We start from the raw sequence: 19,752 nt of genomic DNA on the forward strand, positions 1-19,752 counted from the left end.
TTTAAGAAAAAAACAACATTTTGCATTCTCTGGCTACATTTTTACAGAAGTTCTCTAAGCCAAGGATCCACTTTACATTTGACAGTCCAATGAACAAACAAGCACCCCATCATGGAAGTAAATTCACATGTGACTCATATTTCTCCTCTCCCCTTAAATTTTTCTTTTGAAATTAAAGTAAATTTAATAGTTATATAGTACAAATTGAAGCTTACTTACAATCCCTCAACTAGATTAGAGAAAAAACTAAGTCTTGTCAGAAAATTTCAGGCAGAGGCCTATCTTCCAAGAATGACTTGAACAAAACAAATGATCTTTCAGGCTGAGAGAAAGGGGCTTCATGAGAGGCACCTCTGACAGTAGCAAATGAGAGGATACTGCCATAAACTTGAGTCCATCCACCAACCTAAACAAAAAATTTGTAAACTCACATCAGTTCATGATGTATATATATTAAACAAGTTGGATTATATTTTATAGTCTTTTACTTCCAAGAAAAAAAAATGCTTCCTACCATTATCTTGCAATCAGATATAATATAACAAGCTTTAAGCAAGATGTTAAGTAGTATTAGTATGTACCTGTTGGCCTTCAAACCATACTCTGTAGGGGACTGTTGTATTCAGTCCTAGTTGTCTAGCCAGCTTTTGAACTAAGGTGCGGCTTCCAGTCAGTGGAATTACTGAATCTTGATCTCCACTATAGTGAAACAGAACATGCTTATGTTAATTTGTACATGGTATTTGAAAAGCATACATATGAACTTTCAAGTTCAAGTAACTGAAGCAAATACAATCAACACGGAGAAGGAAATAGTTTTGGTCTAGTTATACCTGTAAATTAAGACCCGAACTCCAGATTTTATGAGTGATCCAACAACAGGGAGTGTAGGTTTCTCCAGGTTGAGCATATCATAGTTCAAAATGCTGTTGCTAACACAATGTCACAATACATGTTATTGGGATTGGTAATATTTTCAAAGTAACTTTACTATGATTACTTATCTTTCATGACCAATTAAGCAAATCCATTAGGGTAACCAACTAGAACGATGAATGATAAACTTTCTTTTTCCATTTTGTTGAGTTTTGAAGAAATTACTTGCTGCAGACATCCCATTTTCGGACTCCGACAAGCTTGGCATGGAGCGCCTCTTGTACATCTTTTCGGTTCAAGTAATTAGTAACTTTGTCATCTACACATACATCTATGCTCTCATTTGTTTTCTGTTTGGCAAGAGGCATCAAGTTCTTTAAGATATGATGAAAAGTCAATTTGAAAAACGAAATAACCAGAAGTATAAAAGGTAAAAGGTGATATAAGAAACTATTAGAAAGTGGTTTGAAGCTTAATTCAATTTCACAAAACCGGCTTGTAAGGTGAGGTTTGCACCCCACTTGTATATTATAATTTGACCTTATCTCTAGTGGATGACACTTCCAAAAAACATCCATTAAGAAAGAAAAAATGAGAAAAAACTCACTTGGCCTTGAGGACAAATAGCTTTGGATTGTGAAAGCACTGATGAAATGCAAACATCAAGGGTGACATCATATTTGTCCACAAACTTACTGGTTTCTCTGGCTACTTGCCTCAAAACTTTTGAACAAAGCGGAGAAATCGAGTCTCTGTAGTATTCACTGACGTACCGGGAATAGTTACAGCCTGTAGTGAACAATTTGTACGTTGAATCAGATATCAAACCGTGAGACCAGAAGAACTCGGCCCTTGAATTCAAGTCAGTGGCATATTCTAGAACTGGGTTACCCAACTGCAATAAAAGAGACCAGCTTGGCATTATGCATTGCTAGAAATGTCCTAAAAGAGAACCATGGTTGATAAATAAATGGTGTTTTTGTTACTTACGGCGATGCCTTTCAGATTGAATAACTTCTCCTTTTCGTTTATTTCAATCATGAGCTTTGCAAGTTGTGGAACATAATGCCCTGATGTTTTTTGATAAAGAAAAGTGTGTAATAACCGATAATAGCGATTGTTTAATGCGTAACTGGCATTTAGAAATTTGAGTTCTTCTAGAAATGATGACTGAACAGTGACGTGGCATGCATACCTGCATAGCTTTCACCTGCTAGAAACAGATCTCTGTGCCTGAATTGAGGGAACTTGTTGAACCAGCGTTGCAAGAATACAAGATTGTCCCTGGCTTGAGAAATGAAAATTACTGCTTCAGGAGACAGAAGGGAATAATGGCTTTGTGTATTCAAGGACTGTGATGTTGAAATAAGAACAATAGCATTCTAATGTAAGGACAAGGGATGAATAAACAAAGAGAGTACATCGTATCATGCAAAAGTTGTGTCGCATTTTTAGCACTAATTGCTGTTTTGTCTCAACTTTTTAAAAGCCTAAACATAGAGTACGTTCCTTTTTTGACAGAAGATATGATTTAAAGAAGCTTTCTAAAGAAGAGCTTATTTGTCTCAAAAGATTAAAAAAATAATAAAATGAACAAAGTTCCAAAGCAATTGATAATGGAAGGTAGATTACCTGTTGTCTCATCATTCAGAGTCTCATAGGAAGAGCCACCTTTAGCATAAGAGAACCCCACTCCAACTGGTGTCTCCAAATACAAAATGTTTGTCTCTGCATTACAATGTAACTCTTATCATATTGGAGCAATTCTTGCACTTATAATGGAATGATCAGTGCCTCCATGGATTACCTCTGTTCCAACTGTACTCGTTTTTAATCAGAACTTCCCCATTTGGTCTAAAAGGTCCATTTTCAGAGAATGCACCCACTCCAAGAGAAGAACAGCCAGGTCCTGTACAAAACAGAAATTAGCTTATACATTTAATGTCTTTCTAGAAAATTTTAAAAGCATATTCTGAAACTAAATGCTCTATATTCTACACTGATTATGCATATACTTTTTATCCAAAGTCTTGAACTTATTCTGATTTGCCAGTGTTACATAACTATAGTTGTACCAAGATAGAGATTGCAGACCTCCATTGAGCCAGAGAACAAGAGGCTTTGAAGATGGATGAGTTTCTGATTCAACAAAATAGTAAAAGAGAGCTTTGTGTTTGAGATCATCCACTGTAACATATCCTGAGAACTGTTGGAAGCGTGTGTTGGGTTGCCCGGGAAGCCGAACAATTCTATCTGCATGATTAGAGAGACAGAAAATCTCCAAGGAAAAGCTCAATTGAAGCAACACCACAGTCACTGCCATGGTTTTCCATGTTGGCAAGTTCTTCATTTTTCACAAAAACGGAGAGAGAGAGAGAGAGAGAGTAGGACTAAGGCAAAGCAGTACCAGAAAGAGAGAGAGGTGTGTGCTGCTTTTAAACTGGTACAGTGTTACTGAGTATTTACTGCATGAGGTTAATTGTGGGCCACTTAGTGATTGGGAGCTGCTTTTAAATTCATTCTATGATTACAGTTCTAGCTTTATCATGTTTTTTGCTTGCAGGCTTGCTAGAAAACGGTGTTGAAAGTGATGTATGAGGGGTATAGATCTTAGTGTATCGAGTCTGTCTATACTGTGAAGCAAAAAGAAAGTTGTATACATTGTTGGGCCTCCAAATGCTATAAGAGTCTGTTTATAAAGCTTGCTGCTATGAAAAAGAAATTAGCTATTGGAATGTGGGCTACCTTGAGAATTACAGTCTGTGAATCTTCTTTTAGACTTGTAGTTCTACTTTTAGTGTTGATGCATCAAGCATAAATACCTTGTAAGTTGTAACCTTTTTTGTTTTTTTGTTTTACCACACACCAAGAGGGCGGTGTCTCTTTCATTCTTTAAAATTTGAGTTAAAATTACTAATGTTTTATATTTTATGATTACAAAAAAAAGTAACTCATTTTTTCTGCATTCTGAGTCACCAGAGAATATGAGTACTTAGCACCTTGGGGATATTGCAGGTTGTATGCAGAGAGATACACGGTTTGTTTTTGGTTTTCCCGAAAGCTTGTTTGATTGATGAACTTTTCTTGATCAACAAGTACGGGCAGGATTTTGCACAGCTACAAAGTGGTTACAGTATGGAGATTCCAAGGAAAATTTAACAATCCTACTCTTGTAATTGACCACTATATCGTAGGATGTCAGAGAAGCTAGTGATATAATGTTCTCAAATACATCATTGACCATCAATTTTTTCTTTAAGGATGAATCATATACTTGCCACTTATTTTCTTTTCTACTTGTCTTCCATGCACAAAGTTTGGTGGGATATTTGAGGACTTAGTAATAATAAGCTTGATGATGAGATTTCCCTCAGAACCATACTGTTGAAACTTGAATGGAATGGATTTGAAATCCAAAGGGGAAATGAAATGAGGTGGTTAAGGACTTTTCTTTATGTTGTTATGTGGGGATGAACTGGTTTCCTTTGACCAGTTGTGAAAAGGCTTTTCTCATAATGATAGGGCAAACCTTGATTCTTTCTTTTCCTTTTCTTCCAAACCTTTTTGTCCTGGTTATACAAAGCAACTACCCTCCAACATAAATAAATCACTTCTCTTTTTCTTTTCATATACAAACTCACATGCCAACTTTTTCATTCTTCAGGGGGGCCTCCCTCAATTCATCACTTCACCAGCTGTGTTAAATCAATTTATAGATCTTTATGATATCATTGGACCCTATATATATATATATATATATACAACACACACACAAGTACTCTTAGAACTTAGGAAAAAAGGATGGTCTGATCATAATGTAATTGCAACCAAGTCTAGTCACTGAAGCACTGTATTTACCAAAGTAAGGAAGAAAAAACATAAGAAAGTGGTATAAGCATTAGAACAAACAAGCCATAAAAAGACAAATATGATATACATATATGGTGGGGTTGTGTTATATATATGCATGCAGCTCATAGAACTGGTAAAGGAGAAAAAAAGGGTCCCTACCTTCATAGCTTTTGCAGAAGGCTTCAGATTTTTCATCATTAGCTGCACTATAGTGTCACTGGTGTATGTGTATTGACAACTTTCTATCAACTCTCAAACACGAATTCTAGTCCCAGCTAACACCCACCCGCTTCGGTGTTCGTTCTCCATGCTTAGGGAAATTTATGTGACATCAATATGGCTTAATATTATAGTAACGTGAAACGGTGGAAGTGGTTAGTAGAGTTTTGGAGTATGATAATGTGTTGCAGAGTAGAAAAGGAACTGCTCTTACTTTGTTCAATCTTTTGGTTTTCTAAACGTAAAAGATGAGAGTGGAGAAAAAAGCTGATCCACTTTTACTATTTAATTACAATTTCCTTCTTTTTATGATCTGGGGTGCTATCACCCTCCACCATGATAAAACTGTAGATTCTATTAGGGGGAGTGTCTTCAACATTCACGAAAACCCCTCTTTTCGTAACGCCGTCTGAACCGGTTAAGACTAACCATCGGTTAACTAAGGAGACATCATAGCAATGGGCCTAAAAGACATTAATATCATTCTTAATCTAAAGTATTAAGAGAATAGATTAATGGATGTTTTTAATACGGTGTTCCACTTTCTCACAATTTTGTTTGTTTCTTCCTAGGTTCCAAATTCCAACTATGGACTCTTGAGTACGAATAGAAATAGAAACCAAAATCAAGCACACTAAAATTAAGTTTTAAATTTATGAAAAAAATTATTTACCCTTAATTTTTATAAAACAATAAGTCTTTCAGTTTTAACCACCATTTACATTGTAGTTTTAGTTTGATAAAAATATGTTAATAAGTTAGAAAGAGGAGGAGAGATATAAGACTGTCCTTAAGGTTTTTAATTGAATAGGATAGGAAATAGTATGTGGTTTGGCATATTAAGTTATTTGCTGGTAGGCACAAAAGAAAAATTACATTAAATCCTAAAAGAATGAACTGAGATATTATGATTCGACTATAGTGTGAAAAATTCTTACTTCCATATGGCCAAACTCCCAAAGGCACTAGACCAATCCAAAGGATTCGAGGCCAACCACCAGATCGATTACTAGATCTATCACTTAAGTTGATCATCCAAACAACATGGTTGATGAGACACAATATGATCATATTATTAGCGATAATGACTCATTAAGATCCTAAAGTAGATTAAGATGTGATTGAGCGATTTTTAGACCAACAAAATATAAAAGTTCATCATAACTAATATAAATAATGACTTCAAGATCATGCACACAATATGTATCTTTAGTCATTCGAACTGTCACCTACTGATTTAAGAATCAAAGTGTCTTCTACAAGTACATTCCCACATGTTGTGAATGAGCGGAACAAAATGTAGTCGAGCTTCCCAACAGCTTAACTAGTCTCCTTAATAGCCATCCGGTATGCTATAGTGCTTAATAAGTCTCTTGTATGTCCTGCTCAGTCTGTTGCAATGCTCGATCAGCCTCCTGCATGTCCTGCCTGGTCTGCTATAGTGCTCGGCCAATCTCCTGCATATCCTATTGGTATGCTACAGTGCTCAACCAGTCTCTTGCACGTCCTGTTTGGTATTACAATACTTAATCTGTTGGGAATCCAAGTGTTATTATAAGTCCCATATTGGATAGAAATGAGAAAGTAGAGCATCTTATAAAGATGAAAGACCCATTAACTCATTGTTTTAAGATTTTGAATAAAGAGTGACGTCAATCATTTATATAGTTGACTCGAATGTTATTAGTGTTTGTGTAACACAGGAACCTCCCCTCACCTCAACCATGTCCAATTTCAAATTTGGCCTAAAATCCAATACACTACCTTTTGCATTTCACAAGAGAAAGAATGGTGTGAAAAAAGATAAACGGATTGAGAAAAGGAAAATGATATAGTTGAAGTTCGATACATAAATTAAAGTCAAAATTCATTCAAAGCAATAGCTTCACCTTTTACCTAATGTCTCAAACAGCACTTAAACATCATCGTATAATTAAAATTCATATATAAATAGCTAAAATGACAGAACCAATAATTAATTTTGTCTAAATTTTATATTGAATAATATAAAATGTTTAAGAATTTAAATGAATTTAAGTCTTATATTAGATAAAGAAAATTGAACATCATCTAAATTTATTTTTATAAAGTTTTTATAAATAAATTTGGAGGTATGAAATTAAGAATGAAGAAAAATCTCAATGTACTTTTATCATAGTGTTTATAGCTACCGAATTATATTAAAAAGCTTAAGAGAAACAAACAATTTGAAACCGATAGAAGGTAAAATGTTTTTTTTCTTATAAAATAATAAATATTCGGTTTTTGTTTTCATTTTATTTAATTATTATATTTTATAACGAATCTAGATTTTCTGTACTTGATTTTTGGTACCAAAATTTTTATTATATACTGATATTAATATATTAAAAAGTTTTTTATATATTATAAAATATGAAAATCAATATTATAATCAATGGATTTTAAATATACACAAAAAGAAAACAATATAAAAAATTCAGAAAAATCCAAATATATTTTATAACTTCTAAATACATCATATTTAATCCAAGTTCCTGTCTCGATTAGCTCAGAGCATCCTTAATGTAATGAGAGTTATTGACAAATTGCTTATCTGGTTTATGGATGAAAGTGCTACAAGTTAGTAAATACATAATCAACATAATATACCACCACAGCATGTAAAAGTATTTGCGTGATGTCAAAAATGTTATATTTTATTTTAAGAGTATTTATTTTTATAAAAAAAATTAATATTTTATTTTACGATTAAATATATTTTTAACCTCATGTGAAATAGATGTTAATACGATTTATAAGTATCATATCTCAAGATTTAGGTCTCTCACCTATTAAATTTAGGATTATTTTCTATTGAGTTTTTCATATTTTAAAATGTCACTCTTGTAAGAAAATAATCCATATTTTATAACAAATCTAAATTTTGTTACAAAAGACATTAACATCAAAAAATAAAAATCAATTAAGTCTTTTTTAAAATTAGGGATTCATTAAGTAAAAGAATATATATATATATATATATATATAATATGACCAAAATGAATTATAAGTATAGTACATTTATAATTAAACAAATTAAATACATGAATGTTGATTGAAACTATAGAAATGTGATGGTTGAATATCACCTCATAATTTCTCTACAAACAATACCACACAATACTGTTTGTCGAACTATTACCAAACCTATAATAATGAAATAATTCAAGGTTTTATCGGTTCAACGGTACAAATTTGGTTGAATAATTATAATTACATTACTTTATTTCTAATGTGATATTCTGAATGAAAAAAAACAACAAAATAATTATAATTTCATTAGAAAGAATGCTGTTGACTGAAGAATTTAAGTTAGAGCATGCTGCTGTTTAATTTCCAATTTGAAAGAGCAGAAAGAAAATTAAGCACTTGAATATGAGAAAAAGGTAACATCACCTAATATCATTCCCTACAAAACCAAATGAGACGCTTATGATTTGAAACAAAAATAAAAGGCTTTTGGGCAAACCAATTCTACGAAATATGAAGTTGAAGAAAATCACAATGGAAAAATAAACAAATGATTAAGCTGATTCAGCTGTTTTAGCTGATTCAGTTGCATTGTTTTGGTCCACTTTTTTCTCTTGAACCAGTTTCTCTATTAAATCAGCTGCTTCTTGAACTGTTGAGATGTTCTGAGACCCATCCTCCTCAACATTGATGCCAAACTCCTCCTCCAAACCCATCACTATTTCCACCTGCCACAACATTACAACAACATGAATTATTTATAATTCAACTCTTTCACTCACATCACAACGACAACAAATTTCCCTACAAATAACTAACACACAATGTACTACACAAACTTCTGTTTTTCATGCTAAATATTATAAGTGAAGCCTCTGAATCAAATGTAGCAGAAAACGATCTTTTACGAAAGTTTTGTATCTTACAGTGTCAAGGGAATCAGCACCAAGATCTGAAAATTTGGTGTCTGGGGTAAGCTCGGATTCTGTGGACAGAGCAAGTTGTTTCCTCACAATTTCACACACCTTCTCTACTGTTTCTGGTTGTGCCTGCACCTGCCCAATTCACAAAACTCAAACTTTAAGTTCTGTCATTGCAAGTTTTAAGGGAAAGAGTACTCAGAAGGGACCAAATCTCACTGCACAAATGCGGAAACGGGAGGATCTCAAAGAAGGGAAGCTTCTCCTATTCCTTCCCACACAAACTGCACCCAAAGTTGAAGTTTTGTAACACCCCTGCATGTTGATTTCCACTACCCAAATCAAATCATGTTCCTTTATACACCTTTCAAACTTTCACTTGCATTGATATTAAAAAATTTGAATTGGGTTTTTGAAAAATCACTAAAAGGGTAAGTCGAAGCAGGTACAAGAATAATCAAATGAAAAATGAAAGAAGTGAGTTGAAAAGAGTGAGATAGAACTATAAGGTTATAACTTTTGTTGTTAGTAGTTGTAAGAAATTGAAGTTTTGGAAAGAGAGAGTGTGGGATTTGGAACCTGTGTAGAGGCTGTAGAGAAGTTGAGAGAGGGTTGGAAGGTGAGAGAAGTGGCTGAAAGAGATGCCATTGCCATTGTGATTGAAGGTAAGGTTTTGGGTGCAGAGAGAGGGAAATGATAAGAGATAGGGTTTGGGTTTATGAAGTGAGAATGTTGAATATTTGAGGCAACTTGTGTGTAGTTTGTGCTTAGTTGGAAAGTAAAACATGTTTTTGGTGTATAGTGGATGAAATCAGAGAAGGGAATGAAGGAGTGGTTGAGGTTGCTCTTTAATGTAAGATTCTATCCATATCTGAGGTGGCAGTTATCAGTTACTGGATACTGTCTGAATCATCGTCTTCCCAATTTAGCGGCCACATGAAAACAAGTACCATGTTAGAGTCAGGTTCCATGCTATATGTCTTAAAAGAGAACAACTTATTTCATACCAAAATCAATTATGAGCAAATTTATACAATACATTATGTTTATCTGAGAGTGTTGAATATTTAGCAAGTAAGAGATTGTTTTTGTATAATATGATGAATGATTCATAACATCACTATAGTTATAAGAAAAACACAATTTTTAAGAGTCTTTTTGTTTAAAACAAGTATTTACTAGTTACTCTTTAATTTTTTTTATCAAAACTCTATACATTAATATCATTTATCAAGTAGACGTTATTTTCTTGAAAGGTCATTAGTAAATAAATTTATTTTTAGGAGGGCCCTGAAGCCAATGCTTCTTTGGCCTTACCCTTAGGTCAACTGTGTGCATATTTTGAAACCAAATTACCTTATGTTTGGGAACAGAAGGAGCTAACAAATGTAATTAAGTTTATAAGATAAACTCATTTGATGAAGCGTGTACATCAGTGGCAAAGTATAATTTATTTTATTTATTTTTAATTGAAATGCTTGAGTTTCCTTAATGAAATAAATATATAATTTAGTTATTTATCTAGACACAACATAAGTTTTCATCTTCAAACCTACTATCCACAATTTAATAAAAACAAATCCTCAATGGAAATGAATAGTTTATAAATGTGATTGAGCTAAAATTACACAGTGCTTTTTTGCAGACCTTCCACATTTGAAATAATTTTAAATATCTTAAAAGTGGATTGTAAGCTGTGTAAAAAAAAAAAGATTAATAACTGTGAAGAGTGAAACTGTTGCATGAAAAATGGAAAGCTTACAGAGTCAAAAGCTAACAGAAATAGCCTCTGTATAAAAAGACTGCGAAAATAAGGGACATGAAAGGATCTCACTCACATGATTCACGTTTTCTGTTCTTCATTTTCACCCTTCATACATACTTTCTAACCACAAACCCTGCCACTTTGTCGCCCATCTTAGACAACAACATTCTATTATCCCACTTCTGTTTACGATTGACAGAAACATAGTCACACAAAAACACAAAAAAATAAAACTCTCTTTGTCAGGTCTCAATGGCTCCCTCAGATCAATCTCGCCACTCTCTTGTTCCTGAATTCTTATACTCATCAAAAATACAGTCCCATTTGAGTAATAACACCAATCATGGGTTGCCATTGCTACCATCATCATCCTCCATTGCATCGCATTCATCATCCTCATCGTTACCAGCGCAGGGTGGGGCCAAGAGTCCCGTGATCCTTTCACCAAAAGAGAAAATCCGCATGTTTTCTCCTGCCTACTATGCAGCATGCAGTGCCGGTGGGGTCTTCAGTTGTGGACTCACCCACATGGCTGTCACTCCTCTCGATCTTGTCAAGTGCAACATGCAGGTTATTTTCTTTCCTTTTCAGGATCTCTCTTTCATTCAACTGTTTTCTCCTCCATCATATCATTCCAATGGTATTTCAAAAGATGTCATCACACGGATGAAAACAATAAATATTGGTCCAAGTGATACGAAGCTTGTATTTTCTTAAACAGCGTCAAGAGAAATTTCTTGGTAAATAACATCTGTGAAACCTTGGTCTTTAACCAAGTTAAGACTGTGTGATCCATGCAGCAATTTTCATATACACTGGCTTTGTTGTTGTACTCTCGGGTATTAGAGTCAGATGAATAATGTTATTATTATTAATGAAGAAAAAGAAAGAAATAGGCTGGAAGAGTTTTAGCTTAAATGAATTCCTTTAGGTCCACAAGGGTTAGGTCTACCTGAAAGGACTAGTCTCTCTACAAAGATTGAATTGTGTGGAAAATACACTGGAGAAACCAAAACATGCTCTTAGAATGGTGTTTCAGATGAACTATAATTGTTTTCCAACATTTTTCTACCTCAATTATACATCATTTACATCTTCAACGTTCTGCAATAAGTTGCTTAAATTTTGTTCCAAAGATTTTTTCATAATAATGAAGAGAGAAAAAGTTGTACAAATTAATGTTAGACGTTATTTTCAGATTGATCCTGTAAAGTACAAGAACATCACATCGGGATTTGGAGTGTTACTGAAGGAACAGGGTGCTAAAGGTTTCTTCAGGGGATGGGTGCCTACTCTGCTGGGGTACAGTGCTCAAGGAGCATGCAAGTTTGGGTTTTATGAATTCTTCAAGAAGTATTACTCAGACCTTGCAGGACCCGAGAATGCAGTGAAGTACAAAACGATCATATATCTAGCCGGTTCTGCTTCAGCTGAAGTTATTGCTGATATTGCCCTTTGCCCTATGGAGGCTGTCAAAGTTCGTGTACAAACTCAGCCTGGCTTTGCTCGAGGTTTATCAGATGGGTTGCCCAAGTTTATCAAGGCCGACGGTGTTTCTGGGTATGCTTTTTGGTCTTTAACTATGGTTTTTGAATAATACGTATATATCAAATCTGACAACTGCATAGGATGTGCCCAGCGTAGCTATTCTGTATCAGTAGTTTTAGGTTTTGGAATCCAAATCTGATGAATTTGATTTCATATCCAGGTTGTATAAAGGTATAGTTCCTCTTTGGGGGCGTCAAATTCCATGTAAGTTTTAATAATTCCATATTTTGTGTTACCAGTTCATTAGTCTATAACCTTGGCATTAATTTTGTGTGGGACGCAAAAGTTTGAAGCTAGCATTACGGAATCCTAAGTTGCATTCTGCCAATAGGCTATGCTCATCTTCTTTATTTGATTTTATTCTCATTTATATTACACTTTTGTTTCGTGTCAGACACGATGATGAAATTTGCTTCCTTTGAGACCGTTGTGGAGATGATCTACAAAAACGTCATCCCAGTCCCAAAGGAGAAGTGCAGCAAAAATAAGCAGCTTGGAGTGAGTTTTGCAGCTGGATACATAGCAGGTGTGCTCTGTGCAGTTGTCTCACATCCTGCCGACAACCTCGTTTCTTTTCTCAACAATGCCAAGGGAGCCACTATTGGTGATGTGAGTCCTTAAATAGCACATAGGAAAAGAATCATACACCACATTCACACAACACATTCTGTGATGTAATGCTTCATTGTCTTTTAACTGTTGCTGGATTTACAGGCTGTGAAGAAAATTGGGGTAGTAGGTCTTTTCACTCGTGGCCTTCCTCTTCGTATAGTTATGATTGGAACACTAACCGGAGCACAGTGGGGACTCTATGATTCATTTAAAGTATTTGTAGGACTGTAAGTAGCCTACTATCGTACTATGTCATCACATCATATGTCCTTAGTTTCTATCACATCCTTCTCTGCCATGTCAAATGACATTTTTTTTTGTTTGCTTTTTCAGGCCTACTACTGGAGGAAGTGCTCCTGCACCTGTTAAGTAGAAATCAGAGATACTAAGGATATGCGAAAGGGGATTTTTTTTGTCAAAAATAATCTATGTTTAGATTTTGTCCTTCATTTCATTTTCTTCAAATTGTATTGGATTCTTAGTTCGATTGTCAAAAAGGAGAGACAATCTTGTTTCCACGGGCATGACAATTAGTGTTTTATGAAATGTAGAACTATTTTTCCTAATTTAAACTTCCTATCATACTTGTCCAATATAAAAGCTCTACTCAAATATCTCAAGGAATGAAGGAAGCTTTTATGGGTTTCCGTTTTATGAAAAGAAGAAAAAAGGAAAGTTGTCTTGATGTAGAGGCTATGACTGTCTCAGTTGAGTTCATCATAGAATATTCTACGGGGCAATGCTATCTACAAAGCCGAGCCCTTCCTTCTTACTCCACATCATCTAAACTTCTTATAATATGAAAGCTAGCTTCCATAAAAGGATTTGCAAAAACAATTACAAAAAAGATAAATGGAAAGTGGCAAAAGAAAAAGGCGATGTGTCTTGAAAATCTGCCCGTAAACTACAAGATGGATCATCTTTGTTTCTTCTTTAATCCAAGATAAATAAATAAAACCACCAGCACATAGATAACAATGTTAACTAATAATAATAATATATAGACAGATTGATATGTAGTGAATGATATAAAGAAAATTTTACACCTAAGTTCAAGAATTCTCATTTCAATCCAACATGAATAAAACTTCAAAAATCAGTCTGAAAAAAATCAGTCAACCCCAAATTTCGTGGTATTGGCTTGCATCGTTGAGCCACAGGGGATGACAACAATTTTGTTTTTCAGGACAAGATACGTATGACAATTTAATGAATAAATTCAACATTACTGACTTTTTGGCAACTGAATGATTTGGCAATCTAAAATTGTCATATATACATGACAAGACAACTAAATGTAAGATTGATATTTGTTAAACTAAAAATAATTAGACACTTGGGAACAAAAAGAAAAGGGCAAAAATCTTTTTGCGGGTGGAAACTGTTTGTCACTCTTCTATCCGCTGCCTATTTAGCCTACCACTTGCTCATGACAAAGTCAATGATGATCATTCCTGCAAGTACCCTGTCAAATGCACCTTCACCACACATTATTCCAACTTTCAACGATTATTACTTGAGACAATGAATGCCTAGTCCAGCATCAAATTTCTCAAAACTTCAAACTAGCCTCATGAAAATCCAGTGCCTTATTTGGACTGATTTTGGTCTAGGTGTAGTGGATATACTGTATCAAATACAATCCTTGCAAACACATGCCTTACTTCTTGTAGGTCTCCACGAGCTAAGTACTCATAATTAATTTCTCTACCTTTCTTTGACAAAAAATTCTCACCAGCACTTACTTTCACACAGTCAAAAAAGTCGACAGCTTTTAGGTACATTGCTAATGGGATAAGCGCCTGTCAAATTGTGAACGATTAACAGTATAATTAATGATGATAACCAAGATTAATTAGCCAAAATATCAATAGAGCAAGCCTTAAATTGCTGAGCAATAATCCAATTAGCATCCAATATCTGGTTTACGTGTTTAATTGACTTGTCTACCATCGTCATCAATTGCCAATCAAGGAATTACAAACAAAATAGTTTAATTTTCCAAGTATATAATTCGATTTCTTAATCGTTAATTTAACAACTACATTGATGTCAATTGTGCTATACAAAGATTACACTTTCTATCTTTTGTTTCTTTGCATGCTTGCATTTGTGTGTGTACTATTTTAGGGAAATAGTGAGTTTCTTTTTTATGGATGATGAACGAATGGCTTCTATACTAGTTCAATTCATCTACTGAGTAGCATTATCCAGAAAAATGTATACAATCTATATGATATATATATATATATATATATATATATATATATATACACACACATATATATGCTTACCAGATCTGAATGAGGAGCTTGAGGATAGCCAGCCAAAGCCCCAGAAACCAAATGCTCATTTGTCATCTGAAACAATGACCCTTTAACAGACTCAGCAAGATCCAGAATCTCACCTTCCAAATCCTCTTCATCCAGACCTGAAGGATCTAACAACTCATGAAATCTGGTATCATGTGGTTTGTTTATCCTCCTTGCTATGCTTATTGCTTCAGAAAAATTTCCACCATTATGGAGTGCCAGGCTAAATGCAGCAACGACAGAGCAATCTCTTGGTTTATCACTCAACGCCTTGTGTAATGCTAGGACAGAAACCCTGAAAGCACAGATTCCTTATGAGTCTTGCTTTGGTGACACAAGTAGCTAGCCTATAAAGATTTCTAATCATGCTATCAGATAGTTTTTAGAACCTACTCTAACAATTGAAGAAATATGAGAAGAAAAAACCCAAAAATTATAAGAGACATGTCAAAGTGATCAAACAGTTTATATAAAAAACTGAGTTCAATCAAAAGCTCTCAAAGTATCAGTTTTAAAATAAATTTCTGAAGAACCAAAACCTCCATTAGAAAGAAAAATGAAAAAGATTCATCAACGACGAGAAGACATTTCCCAGGTATAGGTGCAAATTCATTCATCATGTACTTAATCTAATGGCATTAAGAAATAATATCAATATAAGAATCCGATAATAGCTGAATGATGCACCTGAGCAAAAGATGGAATAGATGATTATGGACAAAGATGATCTCTTTGACCACGGTAGTGTTTGAGATATTGGGTTTGGACCTACTTGGGACATCCTTTTAGGAGGGAAAAAAACTGTGTTCCAATTGCTCTAGAACTCTCTCCAAGTTATAAGCCCCATTGACACATGCCAAAAATAATCTCGGGCAAAGTTATTATAGAGGATTCATGACAACCATAGGCACTGGAAATATTTAACAAAGCAATGGGATAGTTACATAACTTGAAAAGCTTTCATAAAACAAGAAAACTGATGCAGATTACGAGCTTAACTCTGGAAAAAGAGTCAGGAGAATAACATTCTTTGAGAAATTTCCCCTGAAATAGAAAAGGAGAAAGGACTTCTAAATTTGACATTTATGTCTTCAAGGCCACACCCTCCTAGGACAACATCAAAATAGAAAATTCATTTATAGGTACGATGTTGTCATTCCCTTGTTTTTTCAGCATTAAACATTACGTTTATCACATGACTAACAAAGTAAAGCAATAAACAGACCACACTGTTGACAGATCTTACCATAAACTGCTATGACATGGCCGGTTTGGTGCCAAAAGTTTATCCACATTGTAGAAGAAAGACTGCATAAAAGATTTCAAGAAGATCCAATAAAAAATGTGCAAATGCGATGCTAACATTCTATCAACTCAAATTAATACTCAAGTAACACATGGAACTATCCTGAGATAATCTAATAACCCACATTCAAATTGAAAACAAAAATCCAATCCCTTCCATTAGTTGTTCACAACTTGGAAGTCTTTTTTCTTTTTAGTAGAAGGGAATGGGATGTCTTTAACGTTCATACCCTAAAAATATTTCAGTAAGAATGAACGTCTGGTGATGAGAATACACAAGTTTTGATACAAATAAACATTTTAAACGAAGTAGAAACAAGGAATTCTGCATGCTAGAGTTTAATTGTTATTTGCAAGTATGCACGAAAACAAAGAAGAAAGATTATTAGTTTCCAAACAAAGATATACTTTTGAATGCACAACTTGATAAATATGGTACATGTTCTAAGTTTAGCAAAGTTATATTATGTATACTATTCCCACTAGACTAAGGCCAGTAAAATATTCTAAATTGTTGCATGTTCTAAAGTCTGAAGTTCCTAAAGAAGGATGGAGTTACCAAAAGCAAATTGGTTCTTTTGTCCCGTCTTCGAAATCCACCGCGGACAAAATAAGCAGCCTGTAATATCAAATCTGAATTAGGCTAGCATTCCATGACTCAGTTTCTGAAAATAAAGTAGAGAATCATCATTTGCCTGAAACGGAAGAAGTAAATCTAGAAGTCCAAATCTCCATAATAGCCTCAAAGAAGCTTCACCAGATCCATAAGCCAACATATAATTGATTTCCATCAGAAGCCTGCTCTACAACAATTAACAGGGTTAAGTAAGCCAAAATATTCTTACGTGTTCATATAATAATGCAGACATGAAAATCACTTTAAATACCTTATCTAGTCTTAACACTGAAGATGAAAGATTTTTAATAGATTGAGCTGTTTCCCTTGAAATACTAAACCCCAAGCGAGCAGCAATTCTAATTGCACGTAAAATGCGGGCTGAAGAAAACAAATCGAGTCAGATAGTCATACATATGTGTATGGGAGTGAAGTAGTTTTTTTTTAACATCGTTCATCCCTCCACAGAAAACTCACCACAATCCTCCTGAAAAGAAGTAGCTGCAGGAACCACTGTTCGCACCTATTTATAGAAAATTAAGTTACATAAGCTCAAATTTCTGATTATAAAGGGCAAAATATAAGAAACAACAGCTTCAAAGAGATCCATGGATACTTTAGTTTTGATGATATCTTCCATTCCTCCCATGTAATCATAGACAATTCTGGCATATGGATCATACATCAACCTGAAAGAGCAAGACTTTGATTAACTAACTATATATATTGTATACAAAGTGGATTGTCATGTTACAGAAAACAGATTTGCGGCCAAATGAAGAGAGAAAATGGAATAGAATTTCATTTAAATGTGGCAAGAACCAGTGCACAACCCGTTAATTGTAAAGTCACGATTCAAACAATTCCTCCAACGAAGTAAGTCCTTCTTATCACAGTTATTAGGTGCCTCAATACCATGAGTGAAGTATACACTCGACTTCCATCTAGCAGTATTAAAACTTGAAACCTAATTAGAAAGAACAATAAAACTATCATGAAAAGCGCAAATGAAAAGAAAACTGCCCTTATGAAAAAATTATAGCAATAACCCACAGAAGATAGTTCAAATAAAATGTAAAATGCTCAAAGCAAAAGGGAAATGTACCAACCTCAACAATGGTACCATCCATATGAACATGACATATTGGGAACCTTTTACCAACTATCGCACACCACGGAAATGTTTTCCTCACCTGCAAATTGAGTTAAGGTTCACCAGCCAATGTTAAAGTCTGAAGACACAAAGCTCAACATAGACATGTATATTTTAAAATTATTGAAATGAGATTGTATAAATTAGCTTTTACAGAATGCAAATGTTGCCCTTCTAATTACTAATAACTTATCTCTTGGTCCACAGAGTTGTTTAGTAAACTGCCATGTACACACATCAACAATTTGAAAATGAACGTAGAAATAAAGGTAACCTCTCTAAGGTCCGCTGAAGTTATAATATCAAAGTCTTTTGGTGTTTTCTTTAGTACAAGATCTCGAACACAGCCTCCTACAAGGTATACATCATACCCTACAAGAAGAAAAAGGGGTTACCAGTCATGCACTTCCCTCCCCTTGCAGACACAAACATAGAATCCAAAGAATCTTATCTTAAAACGTGCACACAGAAACACGAAGAACATAACAAAATGTAAAGATTAATATTTCCAGACCCCTATTAGTTACTTGGTAAAATGGATAGCTCCAATCGAATAACCGGCGCAGGCAGAAAATAAATCAAGCAAACAACGTCTACAAAAAAAGGCCCAACACTTGTTAAAAGAGTGAGCAAACAATGTCTTGCGCAGTCATAATAAGTAAGCGGCTTCTAATTATACCATAGATCATGCACAGGCCAGGGAGATGTTCAGGAAGAACGAACTATAGTCCAGTTCTTTTTTCAGTTTGAATCATTCGATACAGCCATTAAGTGAAAAAAGTACGAAATCATTAACATACAAGTGAAAGGTAAGATGTTCAGAGAAAAGAATGCACCCATCACGGCTCACATACATGCGCAAACAAGTTGTTTTCCTCTTATATGAAAAGACAAAATCAAGAAAACGCTCTTCCTCTCTTTCACACTAGACCCAGGTTGAGAAAGCTACGTGAAGAGTGAGATTAGCACGAACCCTTTTTCTTCAGCACATTCAGAACCTTCCTGGTTGGAACTGTTATCATGGAATTCCGAAGTCCAAGCTCTTTGGAATCCAATTTCTTCCATGCCGGGACCTTGCTATTATTTTCTTCACCAATTCAACACATGTCAAAAAGAATATTTCAGGACCACCAGGTTCAATAAATCAATACAGGAAAATCTAATTAAGCATTTGAAACAAAGAAAAACCTAATATGAATTTCTCGCTGGTCCCCTTGCCTCGTCCACGGGTTGAGGCATTACATTCCTCTACCTGAAGCGCGGGGAGAGATTTAGGCACAACCTAGGAAAATAAAAAAGAGGACTGAGACAGAGAATTGAAAGAGGGAATGAAGATAAGGAAAAATGAGAATGGTGGGTGAGGTTTTAGGAAAAAGGTGATACCTTGCGGACGCATTGGAAGGGAGCAGAGCGAAGAAGGGGATTGGGTTTGCAGGCGAATTTCAGTGTAGCGATGACCATGGAGAATGGATGAACCAAGCAGGTTGAAGATTTCGTCAATTAGGATCCAACGTTGTTGATAGGGTTTAGAGGTTTAAGGATAACCAGTTGTCGGATTTTTCATCAATCATACATACCGTAGG

At 34.6% G+C, this 19,752-nt stretch overlaps 3 protein-coding genes and 1 pseudogene across 3 annotated transcripts; 1 reads left to right on the forward strand and 3 right to left on the reverse strand.

Annotated features, from left to right (window-relative positions):
- On the reverse strand, positions 1 to 3,755 carry LOC148195910 (serine carboxypeptidase-like 45; annotated as a pseudogene).
- Positions 3,756 to 8,344: 4,589 nt separating this feature from the next.
- Positions 8,345 to 9,619, reverse strand: LOC124821783 (acyl carrier protein 1, chloroplastic-like). The gene is made up of 4 exons (XM_047293718.2): positions 9,438 to 9,619; positions 9,078 to 9,173; positions 8,865 to 8,993; positions 8,345 to 8,666 (listed from the first exon to the last, which is right to left on the reverse strand). Exons 1-4 carry the CDS (start codon positions 9,510 to 9,512, stop codon positions 8,493 to 8,495), a joined length of 474 nt encoding a protein of 157 aa, XP_047149674.1. The 5' UTR covers positions 9,513 to 9,619; the 3' UTR covers positions 8,345 to 8,492.
- A 523-nt stretch (positions 9,620 to 10,142) lies between these two features.
- LOC124821782 (mitochondrial phosphate carrier protein 3, mitochondrial-like) lies at positions 10,143 to 13,659 on the forward strand. Its single transcript, XM_047293717.2, has 6 exons — positions 10,143 to 11,193; positions 11,822 to 12,183; positions 12,332 to 12,375; positions 12,566 to 12,780; positions 12,886 to 13,010; positions 13,117 to 13,659. Exons 1-6 carry the CDS (start codon positions 10,876 to 10,878, stop codon positions 13,154 to 13,156), a joined length of 1,104 nt encoding a protein of 367 aa, XP_047149673.1. The 5' UTR covers positions 10,143 to 10,875; the 3' UTR covers positions 13,157 to 13,659.
- Positions 13,660 to 13,982: 323 nt separating this feature from the next.
- On the reverse strand, positions 13,983 to 19,749 carry LOC124821781 (uncharacterized). Its single transcript, XM_047293714.2, has 14 exons — positions 19,553 to 19,749; positions 19,358 to 19,451; positions 19,143 to 19,256; positions 18,444 to 18,541; positions 18,126 to 18,209; positions 17,850 to 17,983; positions 17,633 to 17,705; positions 17,494 to 17,539; positions 17,288 to 17,397; positions 17,096 to 17,203; positions 16,960 to 17,019; positions 16,342 to 16,403; positions 15,078 to 15,390; positions 13,983 to 14,585 (listed from the first exon to the last, which is right to left on the reverse strand). Exons 1-14 carry the CDS (start codon positions 19,628 to 19,630, stop codon positions 14,373 to 14,375), a joined length of 1,587 nt encoding a protein of 528 aa, XP_047149670.2. The 5' UTR covers positions 19,631 to 19,749; the 3' UTR covers positions 13,983 to 14,372.
- Positions 19,750 to 19,752: the final 3 nt, after the last annotated feature.

This window comes from Vigna umbellata, chromosome 7 (assembly GCF_029865625.1).
Source record: "Vigna umbellata cultivar VRB3 chromosome 7, Vumbellata_1.0, whole genome shotgun sequence".
Taxonomy (NCBI): Eukaryota; Viridiplantae; Streptophyta; class Magnoliopsida; order Fabales; family Fabaceae; genus Vigna; species Vigna umbellata.

Coding starts and splice junctions, on each gene's coding strand:
- LOC124821783 (XM_047293718.2), bottom strand. CDS start 9,512: ATGGCAATGGCATCTCTTTCAGCCACTTCTCTCACCTTCCAACCCTCT. Junction 9,174..9,437: donor TCTCTACAGCCTCTACACAG/GTTCCAAATCCC, acceptor ATCAACATGCAG/GGGTGTTACAAAACTTCAAC. Junction 8,994..9,077: donor CCCGTTTCCGCATTTGTGCA/GTGAGATTTGGT, acceptor TGAATTGGGCAG/GTGCAGGCACAACCAGAAAC.
- LOC124821782 (XM_047293717.2), top strand. CDS start 10,876: ATGGCTCCCTCAGATCAATCTCGCCACTCTCTTGTTCCTGAATTCTTA. Junction 12,376..12,565: donor TTGGGGGCGTCAAATTCCAT/GTAAGTTTTAAT, acceptor GTTTCGTGTCAG/ACACGATGATGAAATTTGCT. Junction 12,781..12,885: donor AGGGAGCCACTATTGGTGAT/GTGAGTCCTTAA, acceptor CTGGATTTACAG/GCTGTGAAGAAAATTGGGGT.
- LOC124821781 (XM_047293714.2), bottom strand. CDS start 19,630: ATGGTCATCGCTACACTGAAATTCGCCTGCAAACCCAATCCCCTTCTT. Junction 18,542..19,142: donor GAATGTGCTGAAGAAAAAGG/GTTCGTGCTAAT, acceptor TTCTTCTTGTAG/GGTATGATGTATACCTTGTA. Junction 15,391..16,341: donor CCATGTCATAGCAGTTTATG/GTAAGATCTGTC, acceptor CTGTGCTTTCAG/GGTTTCTGTCCTAGCATTAC.